The sequence below is a fragment of the Bradysia coprophila genome, unplaced genomic scaffold (assembly GCF_014529535.1).
Source record: "Bradysia coprophila strain Holo2 unplaced genomic scaffold, BU_Bcop_v1 contig_94, whole genome shotgun sequence".
NCBI classification, from domain to species: Eukaryota; Metazoa; Arthropoda; class Insecta; order Diptera; family Sciaridae; genus Bradysia; species Bradysia coprophila.
Window position 1 is genome coordinate 4,457,642 of NW_023504022.1, and position 20,283 is coordinate 4,477,924.

General features: G+C 34.8%; 1 protein-coding gene across 11 annotated transcripts in view; it reads right to left on the reverse strand.

Annotated features, from left to right (window-relative positions):
• LOC119085040 (protein unc-13 homolog B) overlaps nucleotides 1–20,283 on the reverse strand; it is an 83,705-nt gene that overhangs the window by 9,049 nt on the left and 54,373 nt on the right. For 4 of the 11 annotated variants that reach the window (XM_037195250.1, XM_037195247.1, XM_037195241.1 and 1 more), the window contains 11 exons: nucleotides 19,891–19,965; nucleotides 19,338–19,569; nucleotides 19,161–19,281; nucleotides 18,730–18,836; nucleotides 3,268–3,409; nucleotides 2,874–3,198; nucleotides 2,540–2,812; nucleotides 2,247–2,405; nucleotides 2,046–2,171; nucleotides 1,457–1,624; nucleotides 1,116–1,229 (listed from right to left, as the gene is read on the reverse strand). In XM_037195250.1, coding sequence (XP_037051145.1) covers nucleotides 1,116–1,229; nucleotides 1,457–1,624; nucleotides 2,046–2,171; nucleotides 2,247–2,405; nucleotides 2,540–2,812; nucleotides 2,874–3,198; nucleotides 3,268–3,409; nucleotides 18,730–18,836; nucleotides 19,161–19,281; nucleotides 19,338–19,569; nucleotides 19,891–19,965 — 1,842 coding nt within the window. Of the gene's footprint in view, nucleotides 1–1,115; nucleotides 1,230–1,456; nucleotides 1,625–2,045; nucleotides 2,172–2,246; nucleotides 2,406–2,539; nucleotides 2,813–2,873; nucleotides 3,199–3,267; nucleotides 3,410–12,536; nucleotides 12,644–18,729; nucleotides 18,837–19,160; nucleotides 19,282–19,337; nucleotides 19,570–19,890; nucleotides 19,966–20,283 lie in introns of all 11 variants that reach the window. The other 7 variants (XM_037195249.1, XM_037195245.1, XM_037195244.1 and 4 more) reach the window with 3 other exon arrangements.

A 20,283-nucleotide genomic window follows, 5' to 3' on the forward strand; every position in this document is an offset into this window, starting at 1 on the left:
AGGGGCATATGTGAAAAATGTCGAAAGTTGGAAATGGGTGGGTCAATTATGTTTTTAGAGGTATTTCTTGAATGGTGACAGATAGAGAGTTACTTTCTTCGGCAAAGTCTCAGAGTTTTACGAGTAGAACAGAGGGGCATATGTGAAAAATGTCGAAAGTTGGAAATGGGTGGGTCAATTATGTTTTTAGAGGTATTTCTTGAATGGTGACAGATAGAGAGTTACTTTCTTCGGCAAAGTCTCAGAGTTTTACGAGTAGAACAGAGGGGCATATGTGAAAAATGTCGAAAGTTGGAAATGGGTGGGTCAATTGGGGCTTTGGAGATATTTCTTGAATGGTGGCAGATAGAGAATTACTTTCGTCAAATTTTTGATTTTCGTCAAATTTTCTGAATTTCGTCAGATTTTGGAATTTCGACAAATTTTCGATTTTCGTCAAATTTTCAAATTTCGTCAAATTTTCGAATTTCGTCAAATTTTCTAATTTCGTCAAATTTTCTAATTTCGTCAAATTTTCAAATTTCGTCAAATTTTCAAATTTCGTCAAATTTTCGAATTTCGTCAAATTTTCGAATTTCGTCAAATTTCGTCAAATTTAGTTCAAACAAGCTGGCTTAGGTTTTCTCATCATCTGCCAAATAATTTTTACAAAAAAAAATTTAGACTGGAAACAACCAAATTATTTGGCAGATGATGAGAAAACCTAAGCCAGCTTGTTTGAACTAATTGGGTGTAAAATTTAATTTTTGCATAACGAAGCTGAAAGCGTCAACTCTAGCGATATCATTCATTTTAGAAATTGTATTTCAAAGACTGCGTCACACTTTTCTCGAAGAGATTTTTGTTGGGATAGACAGTTATGGGAAAAATAAGCGATAGCTCTGGTTGATGTGGTCTACTATAGTAAAATGTGTGTCACAACTAATGAAGTAAAAGATTTAGCAGAAAATCTGTTGAAAATACTTAATGAAAGGAAGTAACAGATTTGCTATAAATCAATGCTTGTAATAGATGCTAAGTCTGTGAACGATTTAAGGGTACTCTAACCGCTGTGAATGTAGGTCTTCTTCAAATTAATGTCAAATCGTTGCAAAATTGTAAGAAAATTATTTTACCCTGAAGTGTAGGTTCATGTAAGCGGATGATTTGCACAGGCGATGCTGTTCATGCTCCTCCAATGCGTATTTCATGTCGACGGCAAACAACCCCCACATGGTGGCTGCGCTAAGCTGTAGGAGACGAAAATTATTAAATTTTGTTTAACAACCACAGCGTCTGTTTGATCTCAGCACAGACGCAAATCTAATGAAAAAATCTAAAAAGTTTTAAGCATTTTGTCCAATTAAAAGTTTTTTTTTTCGTTAACACGTCGAAATAAATCCAATTTCTTAAGCTGAAAGCGATTTCTGAAGACAAAAATAAAAAAAATGTTTTCTGCCAAACTCGATCAAATTACCTGGCCAATATTGAGCTCCTGCGGGAATTGATTGAGAACAGTCCCATAACTATTCTTGTCCTCTTCTATCACGGAGACAATCAATGCTATTAGCTTATGCCAAAAGTCAACGTTGTCCAATTTCGGTCCGTGGTCGTCAGGATCTCGTTTAGCCTCGTTTGGATCCACCTAAATGACATGATCGAATGGCGAAAGGACGAAAGGGGAAAATGAATTATTTGATTCGACAGGGTTGAGTCGGTGTTCTAAACAATAAAAATCATTCTGATGAAAGAGTCGAAACGGCAGCTACGTTTGCTAAGTGGATTCTAAATGGTCGGTTCTTTTTTTTGTCGGGAAGGTGGAAGGATGATTAATGCATTGTGACCGATGCGTTCAATTAGTTGTACCGTACGTTACCTGATTAGTTCAACTATTTGATTAACTATTTTCTATGATTTTGTGTGTGTGTGTGTGAAAGCGATCGGTAATTATCGCTTCATCTTTCTCTTTTGTTTCATTTTTTTATCGCAATTTCACAGTACTTTAACGTAAGCACATAAGCGGTGAGTAAGCAGAAACTAGTTACCTCGGATATCGACAAAATTACCTGAAATTCCCGATTGTAGAGTTCATAGCAATTCTCGAAGAGGAATTGATAGGTGGATCTAAGACAGGCCTTCACGCAATCCTTAACGACAGTACTGGCACGCGGCGGACTCGAAAGCTCTTGCACCTGAAACCGAAGGGAATGAAGAAAAAAAATGATTAGCACGAGTCACGCCACTCCATTTTTTTCACCGCAGCCCACCTTCATACGAAAGAATGTAATACTGGTCAGTAAATCTACGGTTGATTTGAGGTCCATCAGTTTTTCTTGACTAGAAGCGGGAAAATTGTTTCGATACATCGACAAATCGATACGCAACGAATTGTGCAATTGATCCAATAGTTTGACGAATTTTTCTTTCTGAAAATCATTTTCGAAAAACACATCAGAAACCGAGTGAATCATTCCACCGATCGTAAAGGAGCAAAAAAACCATAAATGAAGGAATTGTGATAGGATAGAGACAGAAAAGATTTATCTGATTTTGTAATTACTCCGAAATTGCTAGCAGCAAATCGATCGCTAGCTGATACAGCTGACGATGCTGTCGTATGTGCATAGTACGCATTTATATTAGCTAGAAGTGTGCTCATCACAGCCGGTACACCAGGACACAGGTACTTTGTGGACAAGCAATGGAAATGAGTCATTGCTTGATAAATATTTTCAATACCATAACGCATTGCAAACTCGTCGACAATCTCCTCGGGATGTTCTTCGAAATATATTTTCCACGCCTCATCCCCCTTGGAGGCAGGCAATTTCACCTACAACATGCATTGAGTTAAATAATGTTTTGGTCAACCCAGCGCCAATTCATCCACTTACCATTCCAATATTTTCTTCGCACAAATAATGAAATAAATTTTCATGCAAACATGTGTATTGCACGTGATATGGGGCGACTTTCTCTTCACCCTTAATTTCTACGGAAATGTGTAATCGAATCGCACCAGACACAGCCGATTTATCGGTACGCTTTTCTAAATTATACCAGACATCCATTTCGCCCGACAATGTTCGTACTTCGATTATCGTTTGACCCAAAAAATCGTCCGACTCTCTGGTCAATTTCTGTCGTAATTTTGATTTTAAATCATTATCTTCGTCCCATACACGCACTTTAATCCGATCCGATGAGTTGTGGCATTCGCTGAAAAAAAATTGATTCGATTTGTTGGGGCAATAAAATGCGGATGGGATGTGGCGGGGCATAACTTACAAATGGAATTTCTCATTCCACACGGGATTCAATTCCTGTGGCATTGTTCGGGTACGTTTCTTCACTTTGCTCACTTGAACAGTAACGTATGGATCGCTGGTGCCACTTTTATCTTTTGCTATCAGTCCTTGAGCGCATATCACTGCATGTGTAGAAAGTGGATTTTTCATTGATGGAAGAGAATAGAAAGGTGGAGAGGGAAGAGAAAAAGATGCGTTAGACTAATAGATTTAGGAGCTTAAGATTCAAGTTTGATTACAGGATTTTCTTCATTACAATTTAGATGAGCAATCAATAGTGGATGGGCTCCGAATTGTAATGAGGAAATGAAATGTATGTGAAGTGGTCCGCCATTGTTCAAACGATAATATGGGCAAAACTTTCTTTAGAAAATATATTGACTCTACGACACGTAACGTATGTAACGTTCGACGTCCGAGGGAGTTGCGGGAAGAAGAGCAACTACATGAATAGTAAGACAAACAAAAAACATTCCAAATTTTCCCACTATGAAAATTATCACTTTCGCAAGGGACAGACAGACCGTCCACCTTTCGCAGGGGACGTGTACCAATTGTTCAATATTCAACTAAAACCAAAACTCATACAGAAGCGAACTGGGGATGACTCACCGATAACCGTAATTTTACGACATCTTCGCCAAAAGAAACACTTTTTCAGTACAAATTTGCAACAACGGGCAAACTTCGAGGCAGGTTTGCGTAATTTCGAGACAGATTGGCCTAATTTCGAGGCAGATTTGCGTAATTTCTGAATTAACTTGTTGACTTTCTTCGGCAATATCGGCGGTTTGGACACACATTTTGCAGATTTGAACATTTTTGAAAAGAAAAACGCTAATAATTTCGTGAATTTGCCTTTTAAAAATGTTCAGAGCTAATGTTCGAAACGAATTGTTTGTTTTTAAGGCCAGTTCATGCTCGCATACATTTTTGCGATATATGCGACCATGAACTGGCCTTAACTTGATAAACCAAAACAACTTCGACAGAATGTATACACACATTTGACGGCTCACGTTGGCAACTGTGATGGCATTATGTACTAAATAAGCGTATTTTTGTTAGTACAACGAGGCGGGCTGGATTCAAATATTTGACATTTGAAGGCGTGGAATTAAAACAAATTGCTGGGAAGACAGCAGGGACTATTTTTGAGAAATTTTTTGAGAATTTTGAGAATTCTTTGAGAAATATTTCTTTAAATTTCTCAAAATTTTACAAAATATTTTTCTTATTCTTCTGAATAAAATTTAGGAAAATTAACTTTGTTTCATGTGTAACGACGATGTAGACAATATTTTAAACGTTTTTGGAACTGATTTAGACAGCTAGTTTTGATAAATACTTGAAAACTGAATATCGAAGGCTTTAATTACTTCTTCTTACTCTTTTTCGACTGTACGAGTTATCTGGTTACTTTTATGTCTGTCTGCACATAAAATTACATTGTTAAACCCAGTTTTAAACTTTGAAAAATTTGAGAATTTTTTGAGAATTTTGAGGAATCCAAATTCTTATAAAAATTCCGTGGAAGACAGTGACTGTAGAAGTTCTTACCATTCTTGAGTGGCACTCATAGTGCTTCTTTTTTAAGCAATAAGTGTTTAAATTCGAGGTATTTTATTTACGCATTCGATTTATGATCGCGAAAAAATGTTTCTTATTTTGGCTAAAATATAATTTTGAATATTGAACAATCGGTACACGTAAATGCTACAGCAAATAATTTTAGTCTTACTATCCATGTAGTTGTTCTTCTTCCCGCAACTCCACTGGAAAAGAGATGCAAATGAAATTGTGTTCTCACGTTTAATGAAAACATTTTCTCCTGGGATTTATACGGTAGATAGGATGAACTTTATAAAAATAAATTGTCCATGACAAAAAGAAAAACTTGTTCTGTAAACGCTTACTCTCCTCCTCTTTCTGGTAATAGTTTAGATGCAAATTTACAACAAGTACACTGTTACACAATTTTTTAGTTCAAACAATTTTTTCCCTGTAAAAGTTTGAAATATCCGCAGAATTGAAAGTTCAACAGCAATTACGTATTATATATTCAACGTAACATTTCCACTCAGAGCAAGTGTTTGGATGTGAAAAATAAAAAAATTATTTCACGAACACATTCATCACTTCTCAGAGAAAATTGTTTTGAGTATTCGGGCGAATGAAACAGTAATATGCACCTCTACCCCGTGTAACTTCATAATTAAGAAGGGATGTTGAAGGACACTTTATGAATTTCTCGTGAGTGATCCGAATTCTATTGCCATTCATCAGAATAAAGTTAAATGCACTCTGGTGTGCAGTTAAGAATGAAATTTAAGTTTTCGTAGAGAATTGCATTATTTTGATTGATAACGTACATTACCCTGTCTGCGTTTATCGGAGATTGTGACCTGGTCCGACACAACTGGGTACACTTGAAATATCCTGATAATCCGAAGAAAATGATGTCATGTAAAGATAGAGAAATCTATTTCGCCGACCGTATTTCATTCGTTGCCTTTCTCAGACCAGGCATGAGCGCCGCCGAAAATAAGCCGCCGATCAAGCCGCCGCCGGCCATTTTTGAGCAAGCCGCGCCGCAGCCGAGCCGGTGCCAAAAACACGGCTTGAAACGGCTGGAAAATGAAATAAAGATTTCGAAAGGTGAAATTATTTTGAAAACCGAGATTCCTGTTGATCCTAAGCAGCTCAAGTACTTTTTGAATTTTTTTTTCAAAATTAAGAAAATTTTGAAAATTTTCTTGAATTTTCATGAATTTTCCAGAATGGTATATTACGTCCTCGCTTCTAAGTTTGTTGTTTTGGCAAGTATGACCTTTGCGGAACGAGCCGAAGGCGCACAATCAGTTAATTCACAAATTTGAGAAAACTTTATCGATCTTTGCGAATTTTCTCGATTTTTTTTCTTTTCAATTTTTACTTGATTTTCGTGAGCTTTCGATTTCTTCTCGAAAACCATTTTCTTAATGAGTTAAATGAGTGTACCGGAGCATGATTTTCCATTTAGTTCAAGTTTTGAGGCAATAAAACTTGACGTGTTAGTGAACCTTAGACTTAGAGACTTGCTTGTAACAAGACCAGTTCCACTTGCACTTTGAACAACCTAATCTACCTACATTTTCGCTTTCCGTACAATTTCATTTTCATGCTTTCTAGTTCATTTTCCATGAATTTATCTAAACGTTTTTATTTTGAAAAAAAGTTAAAAGGAACCTCCAGCCGAGCCGTTTTAAGCCGGCTCAAGCCGATTTTTTCGCCGCCGCCGAGAATTTTTTTCGGCTAGTCGCCGCCGAGGTTTTTCCGTCGGCGCTCATGCCTGTCTCAGACGTCGTCAAAATATCACCAAAATAATTTCCTTTCATCTCAGTATTTTCATTCAAAACCTTTTACTTCATTTGTTTGTTTGGTTTGTATAGGTCGCTGATTATGAGATGACTCTTGCAGTCATCTCCCATAAATTCTTCTAAATTGTTTGATATGTTCTAGGACTATAAATATCGTCTCCATTGTAAGGTCAAGGTGGACATTATTAGAAACTTTCATGTTTTTCCGATTTCCAATCGTTTGAACAGTAGCGCACAAATTGATGAAATAAGTTTTATGTTAAATTTAGTGTGTTACCCTTTCGTAAATTGAGTATTGCTGTGAAAGTGTTAAAGTGCCAAATTTTCGAAAGGGTTCATTGTAAGATTGAACATCGACATTGTGTTGATGTGTGTGAATATTGTGAAAAGGACCTTTTTGTCCATCGGTTTCTTAATTAAAATCGTGTGTATGTACGTGTGGGTGTGTTTGGGTGTGTGTGTGATTTTTTGTTGTAAAGAAGAAGCGAAATATTTTCAATCAAACAGAACAAACTATGAATATTACAGAGAAGTGTAGTGTTAAAACTTGCAGCAAATCAAGCAGTGCACAAAATACTAAATTAAGTTCCATCACACATGCACAATTCTATCATACAATTTTTGGTTTTGTTACAATTAGACACATGAACCCACACAATCCAAAGTCTGATTACCAAAATAAATTAAAAAAAATTAAAATTATAATTTTCGCAGAATGATTTCAATTTACGTTTTTTTTTCGGTCGTCAGCTTCGACTGAAACATTCACTCGTAGCAAAACGTTGTAGTTTCGTCTATATATAGTCATAGTTTCAAATCATTTTCATTCCATTTTTTAGGATACATACGAGCTATACTAAAGCTATTCTTAGAAAAGTTCCATTAATTATTTCATGAAAAGGGTTAAAAATAACTTCGTCTATAGCACAGAGAATCGACACACCATTCACAATTAATATCGATAATGATATTGCTGCTATACTGTAAAACGGCCAGTCACGATTCACGAATCGTGGTCGAATGTCCTTTATCAATTCGATTATTTTTTATTCAGAGTTTCATATTCTTGTATAGCGACGCAACAGCGTGATGCTAATAACTTGGCCATTACGAAACATAGTCCGTACGAACAATTATTTTCGCTAAAAAAAATCAATTTTGTTTGAACAACAGAGAGACAAAGAGCTTTTTCATTCTAATAAAAATTTTGTTAAAAAATATCGTGAAGTAGGCTAATTCTCAGATCCATTGGAATCTAGGGATACAGTGGGTTCAAATTTTTAATTGGCTGGAATTTAAGAATTTCCACAACTTTACGAACAAGGATTCTAGTATGCCATTTGAACAATTTCTAAGAATTTTTCTTTTTTGACTGGCACTTATTTTGACCTAAGCTGCTTGGACGATTGGATGCAAAATGTTTCACATTTTCGTTAGGTTTTTCATAGAAAAATATGTTTTTTTAAAGAGAAAACAGGCCTGCAGAAGAGCTTAACGATTTCTTCTTTGTAGTTGTTGGTGGCCTAGAAGTAATCATCGAAAACAACAACAAAAATTAAAAGATCAGTTCAACTTGGGAGCATATCGTTACTTAAGAGTCATATCGCCAAGACTTCAGGTGATTGGGGAACAAGCCGACTCCGATTTTAATGAGTGATAGCTCGTTGGATTCGTCTTTCAATTCTAGGAAACACGTATCTTTCACTTTTTCTAAAAAAAAATTGTTTTCTGTGAAAAGTGTTCAAAAGTGATCACATGTCAGAGAGTACCGAAAACAGTTTTTCGGCAATAACTCAAGAAAAAATTATTTCTAACACTTCTGTGGGCTTGCAGCACAAAAGTACTGGGCTCATTTATGTGTGGAACGATAGTGGGTGAGGCCAGCTACAACATCCCATACTTAGTTCCGTGGAACAACGAAGCTGCAGAGAAGCAGTACTCTCCGAACATTCACTATATTTTAAGTCATAGCTCTCGTGGATCAACTAGCACCAAGCAGTGCGTATACTCTATCTGTAGGTCTTTCCAAGGCCGACAATCGTACAACATTACAACAATTTAAAATAATTTTTTCTTGAGTTATTGCCGAAAAACTGTTTTCGGTACTCTCTGACATGTGATCACTTTTGAACACTTTTCACAGAAAACAAATTTTTTTTAGAAAAAGTGAAAGATACGTGTTTCCTAGAATTGAAAGACGAATCCAACGAGCTATCACTCATTAAAATCGGAGTCGGCTTGTTCCCCAATCACCTGAAGTCTTGGCGATATGACTCTTAAAGATAAGAAGTACAAAATTTGAGTATTTAACAGCTAAGCGAGGACTTTAAACAAAAGAAGTAACAGATTAAATACTTTCACGGTGAGCCTTGTACCGTTCAAAATAGATTAAAGATGAAGGGCGAACAAATCCATACCACGGAGACGCGACGTAATCTCATTATTTCCGAAAAATGTTCAGCCGATAATAATTAAGGACAGCTCACAATATATGAACTTCTATTCATTTGAAACACAATATATAAATGCTCGTCTTGACTATAAAATGTCTCTATATACTCGTTCGCGTGTGATACGAATAGAATCAGTCACACTACATTTATGTGTAATATGCTGCCTGTAGGCGAATCATCAAATGCCAGAAAAATGCGAGAGAGAGAAAAATCTCATTTTGATTCGGAATGGCTTAAAAACAATTTCGTAAGCCATTTAGGGGTGGTTAATGCCGGAATTTATATTAACACGCAAATGCCCTCAATGAAAATAAAAATAATTTTTGATATTAACATTGTGTACGTATGCCGGGGTGAAAACGTTTAAAAATGCATCAAAAGCGTTGGCATTTTTTTTTTTGGTTGTTGTTAAAACTGTCAAAAAATACACGAAATGCTTTAAGTGTTTTGCGTCACAAAAATGAATATTTAATTTGTTTTGTCACATCTTCTTTTCAATTTTTTTTTTCTTCTTCGTCTCTCTGTTCTCCATTTGGCAATTTCCACCGTTTTTTTTTGTAGGTCAATTGCGTGTTCAAAGACTTTAATGAAGTGCTACTATGTGTTGTTTTGATGTGCTTAGCATAATAATCGAATGTTTTATGCATATTGAACATTTTAATAATTTATTATGCGTGTGGGATCGAGAGGGGTGGCGCTGCTTCATTTTTTATGTATACACACAGAGAGACTTCACACTATATGGCTGAAAAGTATTTTTAGCACAAACAACACTATAACATCGAAAAGGGCTGTAAATTCATATTGCACGAGCCAATAAATGAAAAAATAAAATGTTTTCACACAAAAATGCAAGCAATGTTTTATGAGCTGCATAAAAATCGAATTTTCAAGAGAGAAATTTCGTTCTCACCACGTCACACACAAATAGACATTTTTTTGTGTGTTCTGTGTGCGATAAATGAATTCCTTTTCAGATGCAAAATAACTTTCTCCTCAGCGACAAAAGCGCTTGTTAGATGGCAAGTTTTAGATAATCAGTCACTCGACAATTTTATTGATTAGTCACACACTTGAGAAATGAATTTACAGTTTCATACAGCAGTAATGTGTGACGCCAGTGATTCGAGATACAGCTCGACGCTTTAAGCTTGACTTCTATTTTATTACAATAAAATACCAGCCAGATTAACTTCATTTGTATGATTTTGCCAATGAGTCTTCGAGAACACTGAAGTAGAAATTTTAAACCAGATGGGGTAATAATACGCCATAAGAAGTAACATAAATCTATACATGACCTCGATGCGGCAGGATTTATATTTAAATTGTGATTTATTTACATGAAAAAACACATCTCATCTTTGATATACAATGCTGAAGTATACTCGACAAACTTTATTGTAAAAGTTTTCGATGCAAAAGTTTATTTCGGTTAGTGCGGTGAAGTTTCATTTCAGTTTCAATAAACAAAACGCGTGTGTGTTATATAATATTGAAAGAATAATGGTTTAGATAGATAGATATATATATCACTTGTAGAAGTAAAAACGCTGCTTTAATTGTTATACGGATGCAATCGATATTAAATATTTACATAATTTGCTTTTTTTGTGAAGAAAATATAAATATTTCCACTGTCATGTATTGATTGGCAGCGTCTTTTCATTAAATCGAACGTTTTTGTGACGATCAAAATTAGCTAACATTTGTCGTTTTCCGTGTTAATATTCAAAAAAATAATGAAATGATTAGCGGGATAATCACCAAAGAGGGAAATGATGCCACCGAAAATTGGTTGTTGTCAGACAAATTATATTTGAAAGCCATAGCACACCGATGATTATGCGATAATAAAACGCTTAAACAATCCAGTTAATAGCGAATAATAGTCTCGATAATAGCCCGTATAAGCACGACACCTATATTTAGCTTTTCAATGAATCTCTAACCTGTGCAACTTTCGGTTGCGTTTGTTTTGCTCTAAATTATTCTCGTAGCCCCCAAAAAAGAATCGGACATGTCTCTCTGGGGCATAATTATATTAGAATAATAGGCCTGCCAAAAATAAATTTTAATCGATTTCGTTCGATTTTTCATAGTTAGATTGCTGGGCTTTGTTCGGCGATAAATATACATTTGGCTTCCACTCGAAATTAAAGGTAAACAATATTCAATGTGGAAGTGAAAACCGATGTTGCATTATTCGACCGAACGGGAAAGTTCACGCCGAATTTGCATTTTAGATTTTTTCTTTTTTTTTTCAGTTTCACATCATATCTGAACTACGGTATCGCATGAAAGTCTTAACGGCAAAATTTCACGGTAGAAATTGAGCGGTAAAATGAATTAAAATGCGCATATAGAACGCAATATTAATACCAAACACGATGTCCGTTTTCTGAGTGGCTGTTAAGCGACTGTCACTGCAGGTGATAAATAAGAAATCGTTTAATTTATGTGGCACAACTTAAACTCGATATGTTACGGGTAATGAGTTGTTTTTCTGGCTTATATACAGAAATGACGGACAGTATTAATTACTGAAGGAAAGATTTTCGTTTAAGGTGTTTCCTGCATTAATAGGAACTACGTTGCGTGATGAAAGACTAAAAGTGTGGTGTGGTGAGCTATCATCAGGGATTATTTTTGGAAAATTGTTTTCCCAAAATTTCTACAATTTTTTTTGTGTGGAAAATATGGAAAAATTTGGGAAAACCGACCAAAATATGGGAAATTTGTAAATCAAAAACAGTTCCTGACTATCACTTACAGGTTGAGAACTTGGTTTGAAACCTATACCGTATTGTGACACGAAGGCTACTGTTTGACGAAGGATGTACCTTAGGGTTCGCCAAAAAAGCTTGAAAAGAATAATTCCAACCGTAGTGCTAGGATATGTCATAGGTTTCAAACTGTAGTTTTATTAGGGACTATTGGACCGACGGTGTATTCACTTTCCCGAAAATAGAAACGGACACTTTTCTTGCGTTTTCCTGAGAACTCGATATATTCTCAGAGTAGTTGCAAGATTAGTACTCGTTCCGTCCTACTTTCAGGCAGCTAATGGAATGCCTTTACTACACGAGTGCTAATGTGCCTGCTAAGAAAACTGAAAATGAGATGTTGCATCAGAGAGCGAGAGATTATTTTACTTTGCAAAATGGTGTGGCGTAGCTATTCAGTTCATTTAAGTTTTAGGCAAATCAAACATTAACTAATTTTGACCAAATAAATAAACTCCACGATTCTTTCACTGAATTTTGATTCAACTCAACTATTTTGAAAGAAGAAATGAGTTATTTAAAAACAGTTCTAAAATAGGAAACTTGGTACTAATAGAAAAAGTAGTAAGTTTTTAATAGAGCAAGTTAGTACGTTTGAGATTGCTGATTGATTGATTTTTTGGTTATTTTCATTTATTTGTTATTTTGTACCTGTAATTGTCAATTTGCATGACCATTTTGATGTTCCCTCAACCGTAGCTGCTTCGGCTTGTTCTAATGAGTCTATATGTGTGTCCGGATCCACACCGAATGTCATCCTTCAAAAATTCATGTTCCATAATTGTTTTTAACAAAAAAAAAATCAAAATTCTTAACGTGAATGTAAAATGCTTTTTGTGCTGATCTCGGTTGAAACGAATTTTTGTTTTTTAATTTAAATTTTATTTTAATTCTCGTTTTAGTTTGGTTTCAGTACGTCTCGTGGACGGGGCAGGATTAAAATTGTCCTGGTTTTGTTCAAAATTAAATACGAAATTTCTTACAAATTAATTGTTACTTTCCGTTCAACGTACGTTTTCCTCATATCGCACTAATTCTCACGGCTTTGAAATTTCTCACGTGATTATTTCTACCATTAGAAATACTTAACGGAGTGATGAACGGAGAAGTGCACGACGGGGCTAAACAACTTCCGTATTTACATCTATCAAATTAAATGTAAATTTCAAGGTTTCTTTGCGATTTAACTATTTTAGCGTGTGGTTATTGCTTTTAATGAAGATACAACTATAAATGGACGACTTAATATGGATATTAAATTAATGTCGAGGTCAAAATGAAAGTACGATAAATGGTCCGTCACCATACAAAGTTCTCTCTTAACTTTTTATAAATTATAAATTATTGTAGCACATTACGATTTTAATTCACTTTCGATGTTACGTAAAATAACGAGGTCTATGTCTGAACGATCGATGCAATTTGAAGATAAATTTTCCATTTTAAAATATTCCACATTTATTCAACGATGAGGTGATGTTCATTAAGGAGTATAATAGCTTCATCTGTTTCAGGTGACATTCAAAAAGCAGTTCAACGCTTGGTAAATTTTTGAGACCCAAAAATCAAATACAACGTGTGCACCAATTCGGTATTCATGGCAATTAAGGCTGAAATTACTATTTGATCAATATTGTAATTGTCGTAGTTACAAGTGTGGCGACAACTGTAAATGAACATTTTCCAAATCCCTGTAAATACTATTGTCCCACTCTGTGTCAGAGCCTATTTCTGAGGAAATATTTTCTTGATTTCGAGAAAATAAAGAAAATTCCAGAAAATTCTCAAAAATTCCAGAAAATCGAGAAAATTCTGAAAAATCAAGAAAATTGGGGAGAAAATTTGCAAAAATTCTGAAAAATCGGGAAAATGTAGAAAATTCTGAAAAATTGGACTTTCTATAGATCAATTTCTGGCTACTCGGCTGTTTTTTAGGTTCATCGTTCATAGACACGCCAGAATGGCATATTGTCCGTTGCGCAACACTCAAAATTTTGGAAATAAAACCTTGAAACGTATTGCGAAACGGACAATATGCCATTCTGGCGTGACTACGAACGATCAAAAAGAAAATCTCAAAAAATTTGAATTGTCCTCTCCTCGGAAAAACTGACAAAATTCACAAAAATTTGTGAAAATGAAAAAACATCGAGAAAGACTCAGAAAAATATTTTCTCGAAAATCGTCTCTGCCCCCACCCAAACCGCGATCTTTTTCGAATATCCCTTCCAAATACTGCTCTGTCCCCCATTCAGACTATAAATAAGTCTACAGATAGCTAGATCAGAAGTGACACCGGTTATTCTAATAATGTTAGAAAGTTAGCCAGAACAGTAATTGGTTATCTGCTATGTATAGCGACGTTGGATGTATATATGCACGAATTTCTCTTATTCAAATAATCAATCATTTTCCATGCATATTTTACGAAGCTTGTAAACGAACTTGCATAATTTATTAAGCCTTGTTTCGGGGTATGTATGCAATGATACCGTAGTGTTGTATAGATGGTAGTGTACGATACGAGTGTTTGTGATAAAACCATTCAATAAGTATATGTATCTATTTTTCAATCAATCTAAATCCACTTTAGTAGACGCTCATTTTCGTTCGTTATACTTAAAATGTAAATGGGTATTAATGGCGGTGATTTTTTTGTTTTTGTTTTTGTTGGTTGTTGTAACTATAAACAGTAAAGTAGACGGAATGTTGGGATAATGAAATTGTGTGTATGTTCTGTAGCCCAATCAGCTAATAATAAAAAAAAATAATTTTGACTAGAAAATCATTTCTCTTGGCAATAAAATTTAACTGAAAACATTCAGTTTTTACAGAAATGGCACTTTCAGGTAGAAGAACGTTATCTTTTTAAGTGTATTTTCCAACTTTATATTGTTGAGAAAAACTTTTTTTTTATTCCTTCTTCCGGATTTCCATTTATAAAATTACTTAAACTCGTTCAAATCCTAAGCTTTGTAGTTGTTTAAATTCGTATGAAAAGTGGCGACAGAGTTGGTGTGTTTCCTTCACGTCGTCTTTTTAAGTATTTTAAATTTAAATCGAAAATTATTCCAATCCGTCGTTGGAAAATAGTTTAAATAATTTGAAGAAAACAAGAAAACAAAAAACTTTGGTGACTACAGTGGCCATTAAGCATTTTATGTCAATGGTTAAAGTTTCTTTTCTGTTGCAAATAAACATGATACAAAAAAGAAACTCCTCGTAGCATCAGCTTCCCTTCAATTACTCTAGATACGAAAATAAACAACGTCGATATGTAAACTCCTACAACAATGTATGCATTAATTACCAACTGTTCCGATTCCTCTATCTACCGTTTTTCTCTTCTTTTTTTTATTTAATTCGAATGACTGGGCTATTCTTCGATGTTCGATAAAAATGTAATTGATTTTAAATATAGCGCACCTGTTACCCATCATTATTATAGATATATAAAATGAATGAACGGAAAAATTATCAATTCATGCACATTTAATCAAAGTATAAAATGAAAAAAAAAATTGTTGAAAATCAAAATTAATTGAAAACTTTCGTTGTCTCATTATTTTCTGAAATTTTTGTTTCCTGTGAATGTATCCAAAAAAAAACAGTCCTTCCAAATGGTACATTTTATTGCGGTTAAATTTCTTCGAATTACTTTTTAGTAGAGAATGTGAGTTTTCCAAATGATCCGCCCACACACATATGTACAATGAATTTATCGGAAAATCATTTCGAATCGGAATCATTCAGTTCTTGTTAGTTCATTAATTTCCCGTTGTGTCGCCACCCAAAATGTACCATTTTGAAAGACGACGCGTCATTATCATCAGTAAAAAAAAAAACATATAAAATCATAATGATTGTACATTTAGCAACATAAAAACAACATTTAATAAGAGTATCAATTGTTCCTAGCTATATAATATGTTAAAATGTGTGCGCATCATTATGTTTTGTCACGAAATCGTTTCTTTTTTTACTCGTTTCATTTTCATCTTCGACATTAACAATAAAAAGAACTTAATTTTGTGCGACGGCAATGGTTTCGATGGCCTGTCAACGAAACTGTGTGTAGTTAATTTTATTGACCGTTGAAATGAATGGAATGCATATTGCCACGACGAAATTCTATAAATTTGACCAAACAAAATCTCATTTTAAGAGCAACGGACCTCTTGCAAGTAGGCATGGGCGATAATGAAAATGATTATCGATAATTATCAATTATCGATAATCGATAATTATCGACTTTTTTTATCGAAAATTATCAAAAAAATATCGGTAATCGATAATTATTGATATTTTGATAATTATCAAGATATCGATAATTCGATATATCGATATTTCGGTCCGAAAATCCGATATTTATCGATATATTCCGATTTATCAATGAATTTTCAGATAAATATCAAAATATAGATATTTTGATAATTATCGAATTTCGATATTTTGATAATTATCGATAATTATTAAATTATCGATAACGATATGATTAATCGATTATCGATAATTTCTTTCGATTGATATTATCGATAATTTTGAACGCCTCCCATCCCTACTTGCAAGTTTCTAGCTTACATTCAGGCGGAAAAATATTCGTTTTTGATGACACAAAAATGTGTGACTTTTAAAGGAAAAATTGATTTGTAAGTCATAACTTACTTTACCACTTGGAGAAACCGGTGCAGATGGGTTATCACAAACAAACTTTTCTGTTTACTTTTTCAAAAAAAAAAATTTTGATTCAGAGAAATCATCAACAAACAAATTTTTTCGCCTAAATGTAGACTACAAATTTGCAAAAGGTCCATTGCTCTTAAGGCCAGGTTATGGTCCGATATATCGCACATATGTCAGGACGCAGAACCTGGCCTTAACGCCAGGTTATGGTCCGATATATCGCACATATGTCAGGACGCAGAACCTGGCCTTAACGCCAGGTTATGGTCCGATATATCGCACATATGTCAGGACGCAGAACCTGGCCTTAACGCCAGGTTATGGTCCGATATATCGCACATATGTCAGGACGCAGAACCTGGCCTTAACGCCAGGTTATGGTCCGATATATCGCACATATGTCAGGACGCAGAACCTGGCCTTAACGCCAGGTTATGGTCCGATATATCGCACATATGTCAGGACGCAGAACCTGGCCTTAAGACGAATCTACACATGACTAAATTGTTGCCTACTTTTCGGGGCAAAATTATTATTATTTTGATGATAATTTTGGACTCGCATTCTTTTTGGAAAAAGTACGACCATCGGTGTTAAATTGTGTTAACTTTCAGTAAAAATTTAAATGCTTGTGGCGATGTAACCTAACTCCGAGAAAACTCAAAATATGTGTAAATTTTCGTGAAATATTGAGTTTTCTCAGACTGAGGTTACATCACCACAAACATTTAAATTTTTACTGAAAGCTAACACGTTTTAACACCAAGCGATGGTTGTACTTTTTCCGAAAAGAATGCGAGTCCAAAATTATCATCAAAATAATAATAATTTTGCCCCGAAATGTAGGCAACAATTTAGCCATGTGTAGATTCCTCTTAATATAGTTTTTCGTCTATAATGTGCCCCACTTTCGAGACATATTCCGAGAAGATACTCCATAATATGGCAACATAATCACAAATTCTAACTACCAAAGTTTTATACACCGTCGAGATGGTTCAACATATAAAGAAAATTGTGCTGGTGATTCCGGTTGGAATAGTTTGTTATGTAGCGCATATAATATGCATTTTGTGGCTATTATGGTGAATTATAGGGTACAGCTGGAAGAGTTCTTTTTTTTCCATCTGACGTTATTAAAATGGAGGTCGGTCTTTAAAATGGAAATAAAAATGAAATAATGTCGCGTTCATTATTCACACCAAGTAAATGCGAGATGCGAATGAATTGCAGCATTTTTCATAAATTTAATTTACTTACACGAAAGCCATGGAAAATCTCACCAAACGGAAAAGACAGTTTGGAGCTTATAGCCTTGATTGTCTGGATTTCGATAAAAAGTTTTTCTTTTTCATAAGTCTGTTTATTTCTTCCTTTCTAAGTTCTACAATCACTGGCCTGTCGGAATGCAATTTCACAGAATACGCTCTTGAGTGCAGCAAGCAAAATTATAATTTTTCATTTATAAAGGCACTCCAATCTGCGTTTGCTACTCGACCACACAAGTGTGGCTTTTACTGTACATTCCAGACGTTTCAGTATGAAAAGTGTAATTCAGTTTTGGTTGAAAATAATTGAAAGTTGTAGGATGTGGTCACCAGAGAGAACTGAGTCTATCAGTAGCGTTATAGGTGTCATGTAACACCAGAAAGCGGTTTAATGTCGCACAAAGTTTTTATAGCTCTCCGAGCGACAACCTCCGTAAATAAATCTCAAATGCACGATCTGGGACACTCCTTTCGTTCGTTTTTCTTTTATTCTTGTGATTTTCAGGACAATCATGCTCAACTAATCGTCTTGATCCACACAATATATGGAAGGGTCACCATTTAAATCATCGATGACACAAAAAAACCATTCGTCGGTGTTGTGGCATAACAAAACCCGTCCAAATCAAAGACGTCGCACAAATCCGACAAAACAAAATGAAAAATATCTCTTGTCTATGTGTGTCACATTAAAAAATGTTTTGAAATATATATAATCACAGTCCGAATACAATATCGATATAATATAAAGTTTGTAAATAAATGTTGGATCGACAATCAAATTAAAATGTAAAATATCGAGTAAACACAACAAATATTAAAACGATTTATCGGTCGTTTGGTTTGTGATTTGTTTGTTTTTGTTCTGTTTTTTTTTTGGAATAAATGCAAACCTGTAATTGCAATTTTCGCCGACCATTTGCTAGTTCCATCCAATACACTCTGTTTGATCGCCTTCATATGGCCTGAATGAGATTTCTCTTCGACGCTGAAAACCGCTCTAAAACATTTTTGGGATCCCGAGGGATAATTTTAAAGTTCATTTTTGCACAAGCCTTTCTTCGAAAACATTTAAAAAAAAAACATTTTCTTCGAACATTACAAATATAAAGCCTAACTCTAAGTAAACTTATTCGGTACGTACAACGTACTCAGTACATTTTCACGACAATTTCTTCGTTTACAATCAACCGGTCGGTATTCTACACATTTTATTTCCATTTTGTTAATTTTAAGTTTCTTAATTTTATAGTTTGGTGTTTAGTTTTTCGTCCAATTTAAAAACAAAAAAAAAAACAATTTCTCTTTATCACAAATGGCATACCTGATTAGTTCAAAAATTTCCGGCTTTTCACGTTCCCTCTGTTTCATTCGTTCTTTCATGGCTGTTATAATTGAATTTGCCTTGTCCTCGGCACCATGTTTGCTGCTTTTCTCGGCGGCCCCTAGAATTGAGGTCAAACAAAATAATATTGTAATTACAATCTATGGATTACGTTACTTAAAAGCATACTTTGTAAGCAGTCTGCGTTCAAGAGGTCTTTACACTTTTCGTGACATTTTACGCCACACTCAGTGCATCGGACCCCCTGGCGGGCAATGCCCCATAGCAGACCTTCACATTCGTAGCAGTATGTCGGTGATGTTGCTGTCCATAGGACAAAATTATGCGGCGTTGTGGACGATATTGGATAGATAAGAGCTTGCAGCGACTTCTTGTAGACATGCATTTTCTGTCAATTACACATAGTTCGGCCGTGATATGAGCATTTTGTTAAGTTGTGAGTGTTAAAGGTTTTGTTAAACAATGTAATGATTGTTCTCGTCATTACGTTAACGAGGCGATGTGCGGCGGTTTGTTCATTTTGATTGACTTGGTCGGTTCAATATTACTATTTTTTACATTACCTGTTCCATTCCCAGCGAAAAGTAAAAATTTATTTAATGAACTTACGATGACACAATGGTTTGGTTAATGAAATGGTCAATGAAATCACTGTCAAGTCAATCAAAAGCCCGCCACACACATTGTTTATTAGACACACTTAACATACCAGTTCTTCGTCATTAAGAGTTGCTCGCGGCACGGCTGAAGTTAATCCGGCATTACGTTTCGTAGCGGCCATTGTCTGGGACGAATGAACGAAATGTTAACAAAATAATCCGTTTAAAGTCGGAAATTGTAAAAAAAGGTGCGATGAAATACGCTTTGCATTACAATTTGTATAAATTTTCTAAATTTTTTTTTTGTTTTTTTTACATTAGCAAATATTTGGTGTGTAAACTCATTCTGTGAACAAAACTGCATCAAAATATGTCTAGGGCAGTGACAATTTTATGGAATTAAAAGGCCATCCCGACATAATCAGTTCAGTACGTGTTTTTAGAGAACAGGACAAAAACCGATAGAAAAATTGATGAATTTTTGACCATTTAATTCTCCCTAA